General features: G+C 43.4%; 1 protein-coding gene across 4 annotated transcripts in view; it reads right to left on the bottom strand.

Moving 5' to 3' along the window:
• plxnb3 (plexin B3) overlaps positions 1–22,461 on the bottom strand; it is a 92,250-nt gene that overhangs the window by 13,810 nt on the left and 55,979 nt on the right. For all 4 annotated transcript variants that reach the window (XM_040022623.1, XM_040022625.1, XM_040022624.1 and 1 more), the window contains 14 exons: positions 14,833–15,237; positions 13,943–14,666; positions 11,960–12,139; positions 8,096–8,224; positions 7,842–7,942; positions 7,456–7,588; positions 6,539–6,698; positions 6,166–6,274; positions 5,964–6,072; positions 5,766–5,882; positions 3,584–3,697; positions 3,398–3,488; positions 2,417–2,586; positions 1,924–2,075 (listed from right to left, as the gene is read on the bottom strand). In XM_040022623.1, the coding sequence (XP_039878557.1) occupies positions 1,924–2,075; positions 2,417–2,586; positions 3,398–3,488; positions 3,584–3,697; positions 5,766–5,882; positions 5,964–6,072; positions 6,166–6,274; positions 6,539–6,698; positions 7,456–7,588; positions 7,842–7,942; positions 8,096–8,224; positions 11,960–12,139; positions 13,943–14,666; positions 14,833–15,221 (2,678 nt within the window). In that variant the 5' untranslated portion in view covers positions 15,222–15,237. The remainder of the gene's footprint in view (positions 1–1,923; positions 2,076–2,416; positions 2,587–3,397; positions 3,489–3,583; positions 3,698–5,765; positions 5,883–5,963; positions 6,073–6,165; positions 6,275–6,538; positions 6,699–7,455; positions 7,589–7,841; positions 7,943–8,095; positions 8,225–11,959; positions 12,140–13,942; positions 14,667–14,832; positions 15,238–22,461) is intronic.

The raw sequence follows: 22,461 nt of genomic DNA on the forward strand, positions 1-22,461 counted from the left end.
TTGAACTTATAATAGCCTTTTATTAAAATCTGCGTGTTATCTGTAATGCAGATTTAGAAATATAATAAGCTTAATTAAAATGATCAAAGTGAAGCGAGGGTTACAGTGTTACACTGGCTATGTTCTCATTTGGGATATTTCGGGATTAGCATCAATTAATTCTATTTCAGAGATGCTAAAAGCCTTAAAATGGTTAGGAGATGTTAGATTTAACGATATTTCTTAATACCAGCATTTTATTTCACCAGCATTGATGTTACATTATATTGTTCATAGTTATAAAGCCTCCATAAAACGTCAAGCTAAGAACACAAGTTTTTGTAGTCCCTCTACTGAAATTGTAGTTTTATCACGGAAGACCAGCGTAAACAGAATTCACTGTCACAAGCTTTTGCATCTTTTCTTGACCTTGTGACATTTTCCATGAAGGTCAAATAAGATGTGACCCAGTTCTTTTTTTCCCCTTGTTATTTAGCCTCGTTCCAACCTCGAGGAAGCGTTAACGTGTTTGTCTTTACTTGGTAACATCAAGCTGAAGTTGAGATAACAACACAAAACTAAACTGATAAAGTTTTAAACTTTGGAGCAGGTCCCAAAGTTCCTAAAGATACGAAATCCCCGAGGCTGAGTTGGTGAAAGTGTTCTAAAATTAAACAAAGTCATGCGGAAGATTTCAATCTGATAGCTTATTCAAATAAAGCACGGAGGCTAAATCAGAATGGAGATTTTGCTCCCGAGGGAGTGAGTTCAAACAGAATCAGTTCTGAAGAGAAAAAGGCTTCGCTCCATAAAAGCTTGTGTTTGAATTTTCTCCCTGTGTGAGCATCAGATAGATTTGTCTCCTGTTAAAGGTTCTCCCTGATCTAAATCGAGGCTCTGAGGATGGGAGGCGTTATGCGCTGTACAGGTTGTAGAGCTCCTTAGGGCAATAAAGAAAAGTGACTCAACGGGCTGCTAGTGTCACACAGACAGGAATAAGAATATTTGACTATGTTAGAGCTGCTGAAAGGAAATGAGAGAGGACACGTTAGAGTGGCATCCTTGGAGGATTTCACCTGATTCTAGACTTTTTCTGTTTTGAGGTGTTCACTGAAGACTGTTTCAGCGCTTTAATATGAGACATATGAGCTCAATCGAGCACTGAAGCATGGCTGGAAGTGTTTCTGATTTTATTATGATGTCGAAAAGGTGACCTGTAACTGTTTGGATTTAACAGGTCATTTCACGTGTCAGAAGTCAGTACACAGCCTTGTGATCACATCCACAGTACGAAATAAAATCGTAAAAATGCAGAAGTGTCTTAAACCTGCATGGTTTCTAATGGCCAGCAGGGGGCGACTCCTCTGCTGCTAAAAGGTTCTAGCGTGTATGGAAGTCCATGAGAAAACAGGCCTGGGCTTCCACACTGTGATGACATCATCAGCTCAGTCACTGATTTCCAGTAATAATGAATAAAACATTTAGTTAATTTTTTGTAAATTATAGTTATTACTAGGGTCAGAAAGGAGGACTATCCGGGGCGTAATCAGCAACATATGCCAATGAGCCTCAGTTTCTCCATCAGATCACACATATGGTTTAAAAACACCAAGATGGCGACAGCATAAAGACTCACTTGAGGCTTCTTAATGGGACTTCACTAACCAGTGGGTGATGTCACGGCTGCTACGTCAGTCTACAAGTGGGTGTCTGTGGTTTTACACCATTCAGAAGAATATTGTTGGATTGAAAACTTCTGGACTATCATCATCAAGACATCGAGAATCCCAGTTATTGATATGTTATTGTGCTGAACTGGTGACTGCCAGGTTTGTTACAGAGCAGACAGAAAGGGAGGTCTCATCACATCTCTCTGTGATTCAGTTATGTGCTGAACGTTTGCATAAACGAATCCCGTAAACACTAATGTAATCATCATGTTACCTGGTGGAGATCTTGTAACCTTTAGACTGAGGCAGGCATTGAATACCCGCCACAGTGACTCCGCCCACCACATCCTCATACTTCATGCCCAGGTTCGATCCTGTGATCGTCACCAGAATGCCGCCCTCTAGAGGACCGGAGGCAGGCTCCACCTGCAGACAGACAGGTAGAAACAGTTTGAACGAGCTCTGCAGACACACAGACTGATCTTCCGATCATTATAAAAGGACGAGAGACGGAAATCTGCGGGAGAATTGTAGGAACACAAAGATGGCAGCTGTCCTGCCCCCAAATAGCCAATAACCACCTTTGAAGCTGCTTTTATTGGACGTGACTGATGATTCTGTACATGCAGTTTTTAGGTCCCAGTGACCACTGAAATTAAAGTTATACCAGGTTCACTCAGACAGGGCATCAAAATTACTGCCTGGATTTGATCCAGTATGGTGCACAGTTGCGGGACTTCCTCTACGTGGACTTTGACGAGACCCACCTTTGTGATCTGAGGAGGCGGGCAGGTGTCTGCAGGTTTACTGGAGCAGGTTCGACTGTACACACAGCTCGGGGCCGGGCTTCCAGGACACCATACACAGCCGTACTCTTTAGGCACCGCCCTGCACTGTGAGCAATCTGATTGGCCAGCTGAGCAGTCATACAGCTGGACTGTATATTAATAAGAAAAGGAGACAAATATCATGAATGCATTTCTCTTTCTGTCTTTGTGAAAACATTAACCCCCATCCTCACCCACATGCTGACTTTGGTCAAACACAGTGGGCCTCATCACTGTGTGAATGCATGAGTCTGTGTGAGTGAGTGTTTTTCACACAGACTCAGACTGTATGCACGGGTATAGAATGACACACAGCTGTCCTAGAAAATGTTAATGCAGATATTTAAACTGAATAATACTAGTAGTGATATTAATACCAGAAACAATATCAAAAATAGAGTTAAATCTATAGTTGCTCGTTTCTAATTCTAATAAGCAATTGATCTTTTATACTATATAAAAAAGATCCAAAGACTTAATAAAGATAATATCTGAGTTTCAAATGTTTAAATTAGAATTATTAAAATGCTTTAACATTTATAAACCATTCATTTTCTAATGCTTTGCTATTAGAGCTGTATGAAATAACCATGAAATTGAAGTCCTTTCATCCTTACTGCTGAACCTTCATTTCTTGGCAATATTCCACATATGGTTTCAGTAACTGCAGCAAGGCTTTTGTCGTAGGTTGGAGCTTTCCCTTTCCCTGCTTCCTCTTCCCCTGGTCTGTGTTTATTTTATGTATCACATACAGTTCAGGATTCAGGGGACACAACACTCTGATTCACTAGTAAAAACACTAGAAACTTGTCATGAATCCAAGTGTAATTTCATGTGTGTACTTATTTTTTGTCTAAATATTAGTAAAGGAGGCCCACGCCCTCAGTGTGCACTACATCCGCACACAGGTAAGGCTCTTACGTCGGAGTCCAGGTGAGGCATCAATGCGTCGTTCCCCTCTCCGCAGGTAGACAGGAGCAGAATACTGAAGTTGACTGACTGGATGTTGAAACTACAGACAGTGGGACAGGTGGACAGACAGAATTTTAAATATCAGCTGTGTGGTTACTGCCATTAACTAATTATCTGTTTGCGTGCGTCTCTTACTTGATGCTGCGTGCAGGTGAAGGTGTGCGTGTTGTCGTGCATTTTCTCCACAGAAGCTGTCAGATTAGTCCGGGATCCTTCGATTTCAACAACACACACATACGGAGCTTCATCCTGCAGAGAGACCACACACAGACACTCAGCTGTTTGATTTTAGTGATTCAGGTCAATAGAACAGACCAACGCCCGAAGGCTGGTACCACGAAAATAGTTCAACATACCCGGGATACCTTTGCCTTATCTGGTTACATTTCATCTAAACGGCCAATCTCTTTAAAGTAGGTACCAGACAAATCCTGGGGGCTAGAATCAGCCTGCCACTGATTCCAGTCTTTGAAAATGTGAAGGAGGGTGTATAATCTAGACTTTTAACTGTGTTTTTAGAGCTTGTACTACTGATAAAAACCTCCCCCACGCCTATTCATACTACACGAAAATAAATACGATATATATAAACAATTAAATAACAGAACATTCCCGTTTTTTCACTACTACAGGAATTCATGATTTTTACAGTGAGTCCACAGGAAAAACATGAAAAAAGAAAAAACAATCTGTGCACTGAGCTAACAAAAGTTTTACACATTAATTTCTTACAATTTAAGCTAAAAGTATCATTATTGTATCACACAGACAAACTGAGATGCATTGTTGAATTTGCACTTTTTTGTTGTATTAAAGCATCTCAGGAGTTAAGTGTGTGGTTAAACTTTACACTGACAGAAAGAGGAGTTTCACTGATTCAGTCCACGATCACAGTGGGCTGTATGTGGCTCATGATGTAAAATGAATTTGAGATCCCTGCTATCGACCCTCTCACTATCTGCACACAGAGGTTCACAGGATTTTGCTGCATTGGAATGATTGGTCAGTAAGCGGTGGTTTTGCACATGTTGATCTTGTTTCTAGTTAAGAAGAGTAAACCAAGATTAAACCTAAATAAATTCAACCGAAAGTCCCAAATCATAAATTGCAGCACACGCTTACGTTTTATTAGCAGACTGATGGATGAACATAATATAGGAGGTCGTTTAATTGAAAGCAATACTTTTTAAGTGCATATTATCACAGTAACATGATGGAGCTGCAGCTGCTTTCAGGATTAGTTCAAAGCTGAATTTTTATCTGATGTTGGAGGTTTTTTGATGACAACAGCTCTGAAGATGAAGAAGTAACTGAGGCTGCTGATGAGGATTCTGTGCCTTTTACTATTTACATTCAGAGTTATTGCAGTTGAACACAGGCTTCATAAATGTCAGTTTACATAAGAATGAAATTAATTTATCCATCCAGCAGCAGCAACCTGAGAATTAGCTCACACTAAAACACTGAAAATGAATTTATGATTCTCTCAGCTGCCTCGAACTCGCTGCTGTTAACAAACAAGCAGATATCGAGTAAAAATGTCCTTTTTGTGGAGCCAGAAGACCTGACGCACTCCTGGAAACGCCTGCCTACAGCTGCTGCAGACACAGATGTAGAAACACGATGAGGAGCCAAGGCTTACGGAAACTAACAGAGACTCCTACACTCTTCAGTCTCTGAGCGTTTCTTCTTCACTCACCTCTCTACGTGTTCATTCACCACTTTGCATTTAATCGTTAGTTATGATTAATCTCTGGCTCTTTTCCACAGTCTGGTTCTGCTGGAGGTTTCTTCCTGCTAAAAAGGAGGTTTTCTGTCCCACTGTCACCAAGTACTTACTCATAGGGGTCATCTGATTGTTCGGGTTTTCTCTGTAATATTGTAGGATCTTTATCTTACAATATAAAGCACCTTAAGGAAGACTGTTGTTGTGATTTGACGCTATATAAATAAATCTAAATTGAACAGCATCAGATCGGCTTCGTGTTTATGTGCACGCCACACTCAGACAGAGAACAGTGTAGCAGTGCAACCAGATACAACAACCAGGCTCCAAGAAACAAAAGCTCTAACTTGGTTACGCTAAGCGTCACTTTTTGGGAGGTTACAGCAGATGTTGCGGCACCAGACAGTCGAAACATGAAATATCAGTCTGATCTGACTTATGTTCATCCACTTCAAACAAAGACTGTTTTTACAGTTTTAGACATGAAAAACGTTTTTTTGGTGTTTTGCATTAAACTGTTAATGGGACCATTCGATTAGACTCCATTTAGATCCCCGTCAGACTGAAATGAGGTCAGAGACGTGGACTTACAGTGTAGACGTCCAGGTTTCGTCCCCGCAGCACCACTGTGGCGCTCAGGCCCATGGGAACTAAAGCAGAGCTCTGTAGGTCGTAGACTAGCGGACAGGAAGTAGGACCAGGAGAGTCCTGTGGACAGAGAGGAGGCGGGGTTAGAGACAGGCTGACAGACAAAAAGATGGAGACAGACGGGGCAGCGGGCCGTCTTACTCTGTGGTTGAGGATGATGTGCTGGTTTGGACAGCTGTGGTTGTGAGTGCAGAGTTGATCCAGAGGACACCAGTTACAGCGCCACACACTGCTGACACACGCCAAACACCTGAAACACACACCACGGCCTTCAGCGTCTCCTCCATCACTGATTTAGATTCAGATAAACGTACAGCACTGTCACTGTGCCTACGTGACTTACTGGGAGCTCTGGTTCAGTCGGCTTACAGCCATGCAGTCATAGAAGGTCATGTTGCCCGTTGTGACGGTCACATGACCAAACATCAGTGACACGGGCAGGATCATGTGATCTGCAGGTGAGAGGTGACAGAAGTTACACAGTAGCACACCTGAATGAAGACGTTTTTACTGTCACTGCGTGCGGCGCTCGGACTCTGTCACCGGCGCTCAAACTGCTGCGTGCTGTAAAACGCTTCACATGCAGTTAAACCTCCTGATATTTTTGGCAGACTCATTCTGAAACACTGTGTACTGGGACACACTAAATCTGTTTCTGGCATGCTAAGTAGGATGGTATTATGGAGGATTGGAACGCGCCCACAGTTCCTACTCACCGCTTCCTGTGGGCAGAGGTGGGAGGTGCTCCGGGGCAGGGGATTGGCAGGTGATGCTGTTTCCCATGACAATGGCAGGCTGAGGCGGGAGGAGCCCGAAGATGCAGGACAGAGACTCCTCCTTTGCGAGGGCGGGAAGCTGGGGGACCGACAGCGTTACCTGAGAGACGAACACAGAAACACAGTTACTGCTTTTCCATCGGGACGCTTCTCTCTGTCTCTAGAGCAGCTGTGTCTCGTATCAGCAATCCTTCCATTGTCTTACTGTCAAAAAAAGAAACGCCCATTGACAGTTTGGGGTCTTTCTATTATTTTTCTTTACTTATTTATATATTTTAGGTTTACAAACGAGAACAAAACCACTTCTGTGCTGGCTGAAAAAGCTCACAGTGTTACTTTTTTCTCCTTCTATTTTAAAAATAAACAACTTTACTTCACATCACAAAATCTTAAAAGGTTCACAACCACGGTTATTGTCTGAATTCATTTCACTCAGACCGCAATAACTCCTATGTTTGCGCTGATCCTTATAAACCCTGTGAAGATACTCGGTGAGGCACTAAATATGAAGATGTTTCGTTCATCCTGTCAGCGCTGCAGCAGTAAACAGCTGCTGCAGATGTTCATCGGCTGCTGTGAATCTTGTCTGAAGGATTGGAACTGGCTGGACTTGCAGTGCCTCTGCAATAACACACAGCCAACACAACAACACAACTGTGTTGAAACAGAATCAGCAACCTTCAGTCAATCAGAGAGCTGCTGAACTAGCACCTCAAGTTTTCTTTCAACCTGGACTGATACAGACACCTGCCAGCAACACCTAAGGGTACCCTGACCCAGGCTGTCATCACTGCGGGAGTGGCTGACTGCATCATAACGCTGTCAGTCAGAATCAGATCAAAACAACAGCAGCCTACCTGCGTCTGCTCTTCTTTGCTGTGATTGGCCGGCTGCAGGCTCTGCACTGTCACGCACTGACTGGTTGGTTCAAAGCTCCAGAGCCAGTGGTTGGGCTGCAGGTGACGCTGACACTGATGTTTCCGGGAACATCTGCACAAAATACAAACATTTGCAGATTAGTAACAGCAACAAACAACCAAACGCAAAACGGCGTCAGAGCGATGTCACATCAACGTGCAGATGCTGCTGTGAGCAAACCAAATGTACTACACTTTCTTCTTCTACTGTCAGTCAGACTTTTTACAAAAAAAGTAAAAAGTTTACATAAAGTTTACAAAAAGATATAAAGAATAAAAATGTACTTTTGAAAAGTTACAAACCACCAGCCGACAGGTAGACCTACCTTCCCTCCAGGACACACCAGCCACAGTACGGGTCTCTGACAGCCAGACAGGAGCGACAGTCTGTCTGTTTCTCACAGGATGACACAGGAACCTTCGACAGCTGGGAGAAAGACAGGAAACAGTTTGTTTTCATTTTTTCTTAAATGGATCGTCTGATTGGATATTGGGGACAAAAGGAGGAAGGAGGAGGGGGAAAAAACTGAAGAAAAGAAAGTGAGACAGGAACTGAGGAAGGAGGTCGACTGTCTCTCACCCTGCTGTTTGTTAAAACATAAACATGTTCCTGGCTCTCATCCAATAGGAGATCAGCGCTGACGGCACTGCCACTGTCCACCAACTCGCTGCCATACAGATGGCCTGACTGATTGGAGATCACCAACACCTGAAAAACAACAACACAGGTGAGTCCACAGATTCCGACACTGTTCTGTTGTTTGGTTTGTGCAACCTCAATCCCTTTCCTCACCTCCTTTCCTTGTGTCCTTTATACCAAACAACAAATTACACATTCTGTTACACACACACATATCAGGTATTCATATCTTGTGGGGACATCTAATTGACATAATGCTTTCCATAGCCCCTCATCCTAACCATAAAAAATGAATGCCTAACCCTGACCCTAAACCTAACCATAACCCGATTACAATTGTAACCCTGTCACTAAAACAACATTTTGAGTCTCAAAAATGCCTTCAAACTTGTGGGGACCAGGATTTTGGTCCCCACAACCATAGTAAACTACACACTCTCTCTCTCACACACACACACACACACACACACGACTGGAGAAAAGCAGAAAGCTTGACAGCAGATTTCTAACATAAGGTATGAATACAAAAGAGAATCATTGTCCTCCCGCTATGTCTAATGCCTCTTTTAAACATCACAGGTGAAAAGACATCCACAGAGGGGTACACCTGTGCCTCCTCTAATCATGGTTCCTACAGCAAGCCTCGCGTCTCCAACTTCAGGTACTGACAAACCCCTTAAGATGGCATGACTGACTTCCAGATCAGAGACACGGAGACAGAGAGAAACAGGTTGGCCCTGGTCGGACTCTCCCTGCTGTCAGTAGATCTCAGTGAAGGGCGGAAAATTGGCTGATTCCATCCCAGTTTCACTAATTGGCTGACTCCATCCACACCCTGAGATGTTCTGGATCTGTACTAATGCCACTAAAACACAAACACACATCTCTGTGTACTGTTCATTCTTTATTTATTCTGAGTACAACAAAAGAACGCTCTTTCTCTGCTGCACAGTATTTGTCACTGAATGACTTTCCTGCTCGAGCGATGAGACGGGATCCTTTCATGTGGACTCCTGCTGTGCCGACTGTGTGAAGTATTTTGAAAAAGTTAACTCAAGACGGAGAAACTCGTGTCAGCAAATATAAAACGTCTAAGAGCTGAAATGTTGTGACAAGTAAAAATGATGATCATCAACATTTAATTTCAGTAAAGTGACAACATGAAAGCAGCAGCGCCTGCTGCCGCTGCGGCAGCAGCAACGACCCGCCAGCAGGTGGAGCTGCTTCACCCCGACAACACCCCTCAAGGCACCTCCACTATCAGCAGCGTGTGACAAAGAGAACAATTCAGACAGTGAAAAATGCAGAAAGGAGGATCGTTTGAGGTTGAACAGACTCGATCCTGCTGTGCCACATCCAGTTTATTTTTGTCTTTTTTTATTCTTGCTGAGATGGAACAGCAGCATCCTGACAAAGTAGAAACTCTGGAAATCTCTACCATATCTCAGCCACTTCACTCACTGATTGGTCAATTGTGTGCAAGTATAAAGATATGGCAGGACTTTAGTGTCTCTCTTATCCCTCTGTGTTCAATCTTCACTCAAATACTTTTGTCACGTTTCTTGTGTACAGCTGTGAGTTTGTGAAACACTGAGTTTTTTAGAAGAATTGAAGTACTGTTACTGCTTTTTCCTGTAGAAATGCGAACCTGTCTCCTGGATTTCACCTAAAGGCATCAGGGTGTAAATCTGAGTTCAGGAGACACTTCTGCACCGCAGACTGCAATAACCTAAAAACACAATGCTTAGTGGAGTTTAATGCTGAGCATTTTCATCATCACCGTCTTCTTCTTTTAAACAGGATGCAATGAGGAAAGGATTTTTCTGACTGGGAAACTGAGGACATCACAGGTTAATTTATGTTTAACAATTTAAAAAGACAAAGACTATCTTCTCTGACTTAAAAGAACCATATTTGTGTTTTAACAGTAGACGGACTAGTTCTTACATACTGCTTATCTACTCAACTTGGGCATTCAAAGCACTTCCTACAGCATTTGTCATTCATCCATTCACACAAGCACTTTCTTCTACACCTGAGTCCTTTCTATCTTACATTCACACACATTCATGCTCCGCTGAACGCATCAGAGATCAGCTTGGGGTTCAGTATCCTGTCCAAAGATACTGAGACATGCAGACTACAGCAGCCAGAATTTGAACCACCAACCTTCTGATTAGTAAATGACTTTCTCTACCTCCTGAAGAACAGCCACCCCCACTCATAATGACCTGAATGACCTGAAACAAGTGAGTGAGCCCACAAAGTCTACAGGGCAAAGAAGCCAGAGCTGCTTTCACATCGATTTCTATATAACTAGAAGTCCTTTTACAAGCAGAGGAGTCAGGAGTCACTGTGCTTCTAGTATACATCCGCACAAAAATTCAAAACAAGTGCGGGGACTCTGCCTTTAGATATGTTAAAGTGCAGGAGGAAAACATGTGCATATGTGTTTCTTTAGTTCGGATAGCCTCGGGTGCCACGCCCACAGAAACACTGCAGGAGCGTCACATGCTGGAGAAACTGGTGCTTGAGCACCTTTCTGATAGATTCACTATTTCACAATCCCAACAGAAGCACAACAGTTAACATGTGCCCGGGTTCGCCGCGAAAAACGTGGTGTTGCACTTGTACATGCCTCTTGTTGTTGATTGGTTATTGGTCCCTCAGGTGCACTCTGGGTAAGGATCCAGCAGGAGGCCCTGAAACATTTACAGTGTGTGTGATTAAATATTAACGGGGAGAATCAAAGCTCTGCTGTTTACCTCGCTGAGGCTCCGAGGCAGGATTAGAGCTCATTAACGCACACACGCACACAAGTTTGTCCTTCTAACTTTGCGAGGACTATGAGTCACACGGTGCATTCCCAGGACCCTTACCCTAAACTTGAACTTGATAAAAACTTCGAAATGAAATGGAAAAAAAATGCCTCTTAAGGTGTCCCGCAGCGAGAACAATTGGGTACAGAATCTCATCACTTTTCAAATGTCCTCTCTAACAATGTGTAAGACTGGGTCCTCATAAGCCACATGTACAAGTACACACACACACACTTACACCCAGTTAAAAGCTTCAGGGGTGTCCTGCTGGATTCTTACCAGACTGCACCTGAGAGACCAATCACCAATCAACAACAAAAGTCTGAGCATGCTCCCATGTGACCCTTCCCACTCTTCCCAAACGCACCACACCCTCGAGCTAAACGCCTGTTAGTCACACACACACACGCATACATAGAGTGTATCATTGTGTTGCTTATAAAGAGCTTCAGGCTACAAGCTGCTCTGTTCAGTGTGTGTGTGTGTGTGTGTGTGTGTGTGTGTGTGTGTGTGTGTGTGTGTGTGTGTGTGTGATCATTTTCCTGGTGCTTCTCTTCAGACCTTCCAGTTACAACATAAACAGGAAACAGCTGATTCCTCCCTGTAGCTAGAGATGGAGACACAAACGCCTAAACAGGCCTTTTCACTGCCAAGTAAAAACCAGTCTCACCAGCTGGTCTCTTAGCAGCTCCATTAGAGTGGAGGGGTCTGAAGCCTGTTCAATTAAGCATTATTCATATATGCATTTGCACCCCAAAACTTTTCATGTGAGAGTACAAACGGTTTTATACTACAAGTAACTGTCTGCTAAATTCACAGCAGGGAGATTAAGCATCATGTGTCTTATCGCTCCATGTTCAGCCACAATCTGCACCATTTCAGCTGTTGTGTGGGACATGTGGGAAAGGGTAACTGAGGTCAATGGCCCAACCGACGCCGTCTACTTCATGTGTGAAACGGCTGTAAAACATGTTGGTGGTGTCACCTTTTGCAGTTGTCCCTTTCTGTCTCCCAGGAAAGCGATGGTGTGGCCCGCCTCAGTTGCTGTGGTGACAGCGGTCAGCTGTATAGTGGAGTTGACAATGGGCGTGGCTTTGAGGGGCACGGCGCTAGCGATGGGGTTGGGGGTGTGTTCCCCTCCACAGGGGTACTCTGAGAGAGAGACCTGGTAGATGAATAAACAGAGAGAGAGAAGCCAGTGAACACAGGTATGTGGTCAGCCCTGCTTTATCTGTTTACGTCTCTAAACACAAACAAACACAAACAATATTGCTTCCATTCACCTTTAAAACTCGTGCTTTTTTCCACTCAGCCTGTCACTTTAATCTGTGTGTTTTTGCTCTATGTGGGTCAGCTCTGTGTTACAAGCTCTGTGTTTGAGTGGCAGCTGTCTGATGATAAGTCCAGATGCTGAAGATAACCACTCTAATCCACACACACACTCACTCACACACACATAGTATTAAGGTCAGCAGCGAGGCAGATGACAACCATCGACAGCTTCTTGCCTAAAGCAGCTGCTAATCTGTGATGTCATCACATGTAAAATGTGATGTCATACGATGTCCCACTTGGCCGACCAGGACCTCAGCGATCCGTGGGATCATCTTTGGACTCTCATTGGAACAAGTTTACTGTCCCATTGTTTTCAACTGTCACCCACACTTCTGTACTGCACTCTCATTACTAGCAGTAACTCTAACTCTGTCATCTGCAGTATCTGGAGTTTATATTTGGCTCTATCGCTCTTTGCTTGGACCTACTTCTGAGAGCAGCAGCAAAGACAACAGATTGGTCAACTTTATTAAAAAAAACATGAAATTAAGGACTTGGGGTGGAGGTGGGTTGCAAAGTGACTTGCAGATCAGAGCAACCATTGGGAGGGGAAAAGCAGCTTAAAAGCATGTCCTATATGAGATTTACCAGTTGAAATCAGCTGATTACAAATAAGCTTGACTTTGTGGTCTGAACTGAAGCTTTGGCATCAGTCCATTCATATATATTTTCAACGTAGAACTGATATTAACACATCCATTCATTCTCCGACGGATGCATCGATACACATCCAGCATTCATTCTCCGACGGATGCATCGAAGAGTATCGATTTAGTATCTTGCCCAAGGATATTTGGTATGAACACCACCAACCTTCTGATTAGTAGATGACCTGCTCTACCTCCTGAGCTACAGCCACCCCCAGTGCCAATGCTGGGTGCAACATGTTACTGGTACCACATTATATTTTTCAGTCATGCAGTAATGTAATGAGTTACTGTACAAAATTCAGTAGTTGCACTACAGTTGCAATTATGTCATTACTTGCATTACAAAGGTTCTTTAGTTCTGTGCACACTGAGCAGATAGAAAGAAAAAAACATTCACTTTTTCTTCTGCACCCCTACGCAAAAAACAAACACCTCGTTTTGATTGTGTACAAGGAGGAGGGAAATGGTTTAGTGGTCAACAACATTTGTTGAGTGGTGATATGGAAATTGCTTTTATTACAAGAGCATGATTATATAAAGTGCAAACTGTGTCCAGGACAAAAAATGACAGTGTTATACCGCTAACATCGACTCTTTGTGAGCATCTGCACAGACAGCATGCTAATACAGAGCTAACGAAGAAGCCAGTGTGATGTTAAAGCTGAGCGTATGCTGACCCCAGGCCTGCATCCAGAGCCTGAGCTTCAACAGGTAACAAAGGCAGCGATTAAGTGACGCAGCCTCCACTTCTGTTCATGTTTCTACAGCAAAATCATCGTGGCAATGACTTTGAAGTCTCATTGAGCTGGTTTCAAACTTTGTTATGTCGACTTTGTGTTCTTACATAGCCTCAGGTTTACATTGTGTTTCAGGTCACGTTACAGAGTAGCAAGAAAGTAACGTAATGAGTACTTTCTCTGGGGACAAATTCATAGATTACTTTGTTAATCACCCCAACACTGCTCAGGTGTTTGTGAGTTTACCTTCGGCAGTTTGAGACATTTTGATGACACGCCGTACTCGATGTAGGCCTCCTCCTTTCCACCGCTGCCTTGTCCTCCCTCTGTGTAACACACTTCCTGTGCTCTCCGCAACATTGTGTCTAACTCCGCCATGCCATAAACGCAGAGAGCTGAACGATTTGTTGCTACGGGCGTGGACGCCTGCCCCGCTGCCATGACGACAAACAGGTGGGGTTCACCTGAGTGGTTGCCTAACCATGCCCCCTGTGCCAGGTTATACCCGCCCTGGCACAGCAGCGGCACCTCAACGTACGAGTAGAAGCTACGATCAGAGATGCAGAGCCTAGAGGCATAAGTCCGGTACTCCTTCTTGTGCCGCCGTGAGAACAGGAAGTAGACATGGTTGCCATGGACAACAGCCTTCACAAAGTGGTTGTTGTAATCGGAGTAACTTCCTACAACAAGTTTTCCAAGCTCCTCCTCCTGAGAGAACGCTCTGCGTGGTGGAACAACTGGAAACAGCCGCCGTGTCGTGATTGGTGGGATGTCACCAGGGCCTTTGCTAGTGTAGCTTCGACCAACCAGCATCAGACGCAGCACGTCACCATCCCCACCCCCTTCCTGCTTATTTTTCGTGGTTATTACCACGGCAACAGTGGAGACACCTGGAGCGTTGGCTGCGACGTACTGAGTGTCAACGGGATTGGACGTCTGATAGATGAGCTGAGAAATATTGGACAGACTCCTGCAGAGAAAGACAGGACAGAAAAGTCATTCTTCATACGTGTTTTGGCTGATCCAGACATCAGTCACCGTTGATACATGCAAAGAACAGATACAGTGTGAGAAAAATGTATTTGGATAAACTCTGGGAACACAGTGAGGAAAACTAGCACAGTAAACTGACGTACCTCTTTTCACAGATTCCCTGGAACAGTGATCCACAGACTATCAGACTCCCTGGCTCCGCCCCCTGCCCCGTCTCCATCAGCAGCAGTTTGTTGTAGTTGTCGGTGTCCTTGGCTGATGGGCATTCCTGGAGCACGATTGGTGGGAGGCACTCTGGGGAGTCCCGGTAAGGGCCGGTCTTTACGTGCAACAACACCTCGAGGCCAGTGGTCAGCTGGTACAGATTATTGACCCCGCCCACATAAATATGTCCCGCTCCAGGATCCAGGAGCAGGTGCGACAGGGGGGCGCCCTTCAACTCCACATGTTTCGAGGCATCCACAGGTTGGGAGAAAGGGGAGAGGATGTGGAGGAAGAGGAGGAGTGACGGGGGGATGGAGGAGGCCAACATGGCAGCTCCTCTTTACCTGAAACAGATTAAAGTTCAGGAGAATTAAAACTTGTGGAAAGCAGCTGCTTATGATTATTCACTGGTCAGCAGGCCCACTTGCAGTTAATCTCACTGCCCGCTGGTCAAAAACAGACAAAACTTGTTTTTCTTGTTTTATCTGTCCAAACCCTAAAGATATTCCCTTTACGGGGCAATCTGGTGGAAAAAGGAAATGAAATAAAACCCTCCGAGAAACTGAAACAAGACAATATTGTAGATTTTTGAATTGTGCAGAAACTGACCCCAGATCTGAACTTCACTGTAAAATTTGAAATCCACTAAAGAATGTCTTCTTCGCTTCACCGTCCGCCCACAGAAAGTCAGCGGTCTGTCTGAATACAAAACTCAAAGCTGTGATTGCATCTTATTTCCACTTTCTCCCCTGCAGCAGAAAACCTCGCCCGAGTTTCAGAGCAGAACTGAACCATGACTGTCTCAGATTAAGGTGGAGAAACACGGATCTATTTCATACCCCAAAAAGAAAAAAAAAATCTTAAATATGTAAAATACACCTGAGCAGGTGAGGCTCAGCCCTGCAGACTCTCTGCACCGTTTCTCTTTCTCTCTCTGAAGTTATTAATAAAATATTTTTGCTGCTTCACACTTTTCATCTGGCGGTCAAACTGTAGTTGCCTGTAGTAACATCACCATGGCAACAAACCGGTATCCACGGCAACGCTGTGAAACGACTCAAACCTCTGGTGGGTTGTTTGGTTTTTATGACAGAGTGGAGTTTTAAACTGGTGTCAAACTGGTTTCAATCTTGCGGGTCCTTCTGTGTCTTCAGGTTGCATCACTCTGTCAAAGTGTAAAATATTCCTGTTAAATAATCACGGCTCAGACCTCATTCCTCTTCTCCTGAGGATAAATCCACGATCTTTCCTCAAGCTCTCCCACTACTGCTACAAACAGCCTCCGCCTTCACTTCACCTGAAACAAGCTGATTTACTATACAGCCGAAACGAGGAGAAAGATTCACTATTTAAAGATGAAATTTCAAGCAGCACAAAAAGTGTTCTTCCAATGCTCAACATTCAAACGGTTTTATTCACAGGCCGCCTACAACAGACACGGTCAGCAATTAGTTAGCTGTTATGGGGTTTGTTTTGTGGAAGGCAGAAGTAACCATATACTGATGAGGGTGGAGTACTACGTTATCAGCCTTCGTAGACTGCAGGGGTGACTGGCACTAACACAAAACCTGCTAATTAGTGCTGATGATATTTTTGTTATTCCATCTGTAGTCATCTCTAATTGGTTGTGTGGCTTTAAATGGAAAGCCAGAAGGCAGTGAGAGTAGCACCACCTACTCACAGAGCAGAGCATGTATTATTACAATGGCTGTGTTATTGATAAAGTCAAAGATAGCATGAATGGCCTGAGACAAGCTGGGGGTGGAGGTAAGGTTGCAAAGTGGCATGCAGAGGTACCAGTAACCCTATGTTGAACAGCTTAAATAAAATGTTATGTATAAGATTTACCAACAGGATGTACAGAGGGGTTTCAGGCGACATCAGCTGGCACTGAATTATGCATCTCTGCAATCCCCAGGGATTTGACGGCATTTTTGAGGCTCAAAATGTGGTTTTAGTGTCAGGGTTACAATTAGGTTATGGTTAGGTTTAGGCTGAGGGTTAGGGTTAGTCATTCATTATTGATGGTTAGGGTTAGGGTAAGGAGCTAGGGAAAGCACTATGTCAATGAGATGTCCTCACTAAGATATGAAAATGAGTGTGTGTGTGTGTGTGTGTGTGTGATTATGAAGGGATAAAGCAGGTTTATTTGTACTGTAGATCTGGGCATTTTAACACAGGAGTCTATGGGGGCTGACTCGCTTTTTGAGCCAGCCTCAAGAGGCCATTTGCACTACAGTTTTTGGCGCTTCTACTTGGACTTCATATCTCTGTCCCAAGTGGTTGCCACATGGTTCTATCCAGTATGTGTTGGAAAACACGCCTGTTTAGATACTCAAAATATGGAGAGAATGCACACAAACAGCTTAGCTTGTCCATCGGTGTAATAATGTGTAAACATTTTCAGTTCAGATATAATCTGTTTTGATTTTCATTTTTACCTTATAAAGAGAAGCCCAGGGGTTTTCTTTGACTGGTATTTTCAGATAGTGGGGCCAAAAAAACTTGAGCAGAACCACGCGCAGGAGGAACTGTTTGGAAACATTTTTGCAAATCTGTATATTTTTTGCTTAAAGACAACATCAAATAATCCTGGCAAATATCCAGTCTTTCAAACAACCATCAGGTCTAAATCAAACCGCAGCAGTTAGAAAAGCCAAATTCTATCCATGACATAAACTCACAGTTATGACATTTGATCATCAAACTCCCAATAAAATGTTTTTTAATCTCCTTTTTTTTAACAAAGGTCAATCAGATTAATCTTGAGCACTAATGTGGTCAAAGGTTTTACCACAAGCCTCAGAATTTCCTCTGAACGCTTTCAATCAGTCGTCTTTTTCTCGACAGCAAAACAGATCTTTAACTCACATTTCCACACAAACAGCCAGCGCATATCCTCTTTTTAACAATATTCACAGTTCAGCAACAAAGAGGACTTTCTTTTGCTTTCTCGACACGTCAAAACAGTCACACATCAGATCTGATTCAGCTTCATGCAAATCAGAGGAAGAAAAACTCATTTACATCTGTAGTCTCAGAAAATACCACAAACTGTGGGTTTTACTGTGCTGTGGCGTGCCTCTGATTAGAGCCTGGGACCTCCAAACCAAAAAATAAATCATCAGGATTTTTCCTCTTAATCCAGCTGGAGCCTGAGGGAGACGATACACCAGGCGTGCACCGATTGTGAAATTCTGGGTCAGTACTGTTTGCAATTTTCAAAATAAAAATCTGCATCCTAGTATATACATATACATATAACACTCAGAGGGTGATTTCAAACAGAAAGCCGAACATTAAGCCCCGATTAACATTGATTAACAGTATTGTTAATACATCACATGTGATGACATCACATAAAAGAAGGTCTATGAAAACATGAATTAAGAAGTTGTTTAAAGGAGGAGGTTACTGATTTCATCAGTCGTATCTCCTCAGGCAGGTTGTTCTAAAATCGAGGGCCCTGATAGCAAAAGCACAGTCACCACCCAGGAGGATCGACATATCTGGTATGTATCTCAGGCTCAGACCCAGATGTACTTTGAAAGGGATCAGCAAAATCTTACAAGTTGACTCTATAAACTTACAGATAGTCAAAGCATAGAAGTCAGGACTGGGGTGAAGCTCTGCAGTCCACCAAAACCAATAAAACCCCAGCTGTTGCATTTTGAATGAGCCAGAGGCGAGAGAGTAACTTTGTGTTTATACGAGTGTGGACAGAGTTGCAGTAGCCAAGCCTGGAGAAAACAAACATGGGGATGACTTTTTCCAGGTATGACAGTGAAAGCTGTGATTTAATTGAAACAAGACCAGGCGGCTTCTTTGATGTGTGCCTCAAAGCTGAATCAACTTGTGCTCACAAGATCCTGGCAATGGGCTTCACTTATGTGGACCAGGGTCAGGGTAATGGGCGCGGGTAAAGTTGAGTTGGAAAAAAGAAAAGACTAACATGGTGGGAAACAGCAATTAGGCTCTTAAGGTCACCGAAACTCATGGGAAGGTACACTGCATGGACAAACCTACTGGGTCACCTACACATTACACCTCATCACCACAGAAACCCAGCCATGAAGCTCCTGGTGTGTAGTTTTTGTGCAGCTCAGCACTTGGTAACAACACTCTTTAACTTTTCTGCAGAATTTCTGTGCTTCTTAAACACTTTCCACGTTCGAGTTCAGTGACCTGTTAATAGTGACTCATTATAAAGGCAATCGGCATGGCTTGGTGCTTGACTTTATACACCTGTGGATATGAGACTGAAAACATTTTAGTCCACACATCTGTATGTTGTGAGAGTAGCGAAGAAAAAAGATTTAAGATTTAGCTGAATGGAAATGAAATTGAAATTAAATAAAAATAGGACCTAGAATTGAACCTTGCGGTACACCACGGTTAGTGTGAACAGCAGCTTAAACACAGCAGCTTTAATGCGTTTTGTGCCCACAAAGGACAAACTACAATGTGAACTTCAAGGCCATTTTAAGACACGTTTGACAGCTTCTCCTTCATCCCTTTATCAGATACCTTAATTCAATCACACAAACAGTCTCACTGAATCTGGTTCATACCCAGTGCTTTATAGCAGTGGGCCATGTTTCCATCACTGATACTTGGTGCCATTTGCTTGGCACCATGTGAGTATAAGTCAAGTTATTCACTCATAGTAAGCCATAAAAGAGGTGGCTTTATGTGTCAACTGACAAGGTTTTTTCTCTCTCTCTCTTTCATTTGGTTTTAGGTCCTGTGCAAAGGTGGTTAGTTGTGGTTGTAATCGATGCTCCTGTATATGAAACACCTCAATGTCAAGCGGGGCCTTTGATGTGCCACAGTCTTATAACCATCCCACAGCTACACAGACACTTTTTACAAATACACAGAGACACTCTGGTAAGGTGAACATAGCTGTAGGGAACACACGACCGAGGTAACGAGGCTGGGAAAGTAAAACTGAATACTAAATACAGAGACAAAGGCTACCAAAATAAAACAGGAAATAACATTACGGGAACAGCTAACACAGAGACGAAGGCTAGACAGGGTACTAGGGAACATGCGGGAGGCGGAGAACTGTAAATATAGACCTAAAGAGACAAAACTGAGTACAAAAACAAACAATACCTGTAACTGGGGATATATATACACTAGGAATCAAGCTAAACATAAGACCTTATGAGTCCAAATACAAAAAACGATGGGTCAAAGACCATCTCAGACCGCAAAGGTACACCTGCACTTGCCTCAAGGCACACCATTTGGAGATCACTGTTCTCAAAGATAAGAATTAAAACCAACCAAATGCAGTGTCCTTGATGCAAACTCATTTTCCAACAGGGGGCAGTCGCTTAAAATGGCATGATCTACCCTGAGTGTGACGGGCAGATATCAGTCAGCAGGGCTCATATCGGCTGATATGCACATCCCGGTGCCGTCCTGCCATGAAGAATAGGAACTGGATGTGACAGCTGATTTGAACCTAGGTGAGCTGGTCAGATAAAAGCTGAAGTTGGAGTAGATAAATAAAAGCAGACTACTGAGTGTAACAGTTTTTTAAAAGAAAATGAATTTAAAAAATCTCTGTGCAGCTGGGCTGATGAAGAAAAAGTGAAGGCTTCAAACCAGCAAGGACAGAAGAGGCTAATCTGAGTTCGGCTAGCCCTGTGTAGCTTTCAGCCAACTTCAGTTCGGTCCAAAGCTTCAAGAGGACTTTACACGGTCAGTTTGGCTTCATATCTCTCAGGAAAACAAGATTTTCTGCCCCAGTAAAATTAATAAGAGCCTCTGACATGTTTTACAGAGTGTGTTCCTCTGATACAAAACACTATTCATCTCTCTCTCTCCTGGTTAACTCGTGCTCGCTCTACCCTCCCTCCTGCTGCGTGTTGGTACAGACTGAAACTCGCTGTTTAACTTCCCCCCCAGTGCATGCTGGGAAACAGCCAGTGAGGCCTCGGGACACACAAACACACGGTGCCGAACACACACAGCAAGAGGCACACATGCTTCAACATTTCCATGGTAATACTGATCATCCTCACACAGTCAGTCTGTATGCTAATCACTTCCTCCTTCAGCCTGATGGGTGGGGAGGGGGGCTTCATCTATAATTCATGCTGCTGAGGAGAGAGAGAGAGAGAGAGTTGTAGGCTGTCAGAAAGTAAAATGAGAGGGAGAGTTAAAGTTGGAAGAAAGAAAAAGAGAGAGAGGTTATAAGAAGGACAGAAGAAGGCGAGAGAGAGCGCTGGAGGCGACGGAGCGTTAAAGTAAAAAATGAGGAAAAAGACTCAGAGAGAAAATAAATTCATGTTTGATCTGCTGAATTCAGATCAGCTTCTGTCAGCCTGTCTATCTGTCTCTCTGTTGACCCTGAGAGCTCTGCACACTGCAGCTTAAGAAAGCTCAGGCATGGGAAAGTGCTACGGACACGTCCATGATACCTTTTTAAAATCAAGCCAGTCTCCGTCCATACTAACGCGCCTAAGAACATATCGCGTACACCGAGCCACGTCTCCTAAGCACAGATGCAGAAGCAGAATGATAAAAGGCAAAGTTGAATGGCAACAGCTGGTGCCAGACATCAAGGTCAGCAACGCCTGTTATTCATCCTGCGTGTTAGTCAAGGCTGATGTCTTTGTTATCTTCTCAAAAAGCATCATATGATAAGAGTGTCACAAATCAGAGTGGAACACTTAGCGCCCCAGCAAACACGTGCGCCTCCATCGCCGTTTCCAAAAGTCAAAGTTTCCGTGAAAGGCTCGGTTTTCAGTCTCAACTCAGCTGCATTTACAGAAGCCTCCACATGCCAGGCGAGCATGGATGCTCGGACAAAGCACAGAAGAAGAAAGTACATGAAAATAAAATGCATAGTTTATGGCTAGTTGGTTAACCCTTGAATTGAAATTTTAATGTTAATTTTCATGTTGCTCTTATTATACTCATCATGTTTTCAGGATTATTTAAACAGGAGGGCGAGCAGGGTCAGAGAACGAGGCAGGGGTGACTGCAGGAAACCAGAATAGCTCATCATAGATAAATACACTGTAAAAACTGGTGCATTGTCTTAAAATACTATAAAAAATTAGATTTCACAAAAACATCTATAATATAATGCTGTCTATAGTAATATGTCCCAGTGTAATAATAACTAAATAATAACTAAAATCAAATCAGGGATGTGGAGTACATTTACAGCTATAATATATTAGAGTAAACTATATTTCAGTAAAGTACTCGAGTAGATGTACCAAGTTGCATTCCCCCATTGGTCCCATCTCTGTCATGAGGTGGCAAATTAACCGTAATTTTAGTCCAGTGGAATTATTCAGGAGGAGAGGACCCCCTGAATGAGACAGACAAGCTCATTGTCATAATAATTGCTAAAATAATTAAACCATAATTAGCTAAACAAAAAAAAAGTACATTTGAGAGACCACGTTTTATCTTCAACGCTTCTCTTTTCAATGCAATCATTAGCTGTCGTAACCTGTCAGCTGCTGTAAGAGCTCACAGAAGGAGAAAGCAACAAACGCCTTCGTGTTCACTGTGAGCAGAAAGCCAGCATCTGAATT

This window comes from Simochromis diagramma, unplaced genomic scaffold, assembly GCF_900408965.1.
Source record: "Simochromis diagramma unplaced genomic scaffold, fSimDia1.1 OVJJ01000308.1, whole genome shotgun sequence".
Lineage (NCBI taxonomy): Eukaryota > Metazoa > Chordata > Actinopteri > Cichliformes > Cichlidae > Simochromis > Simochromis diagramma.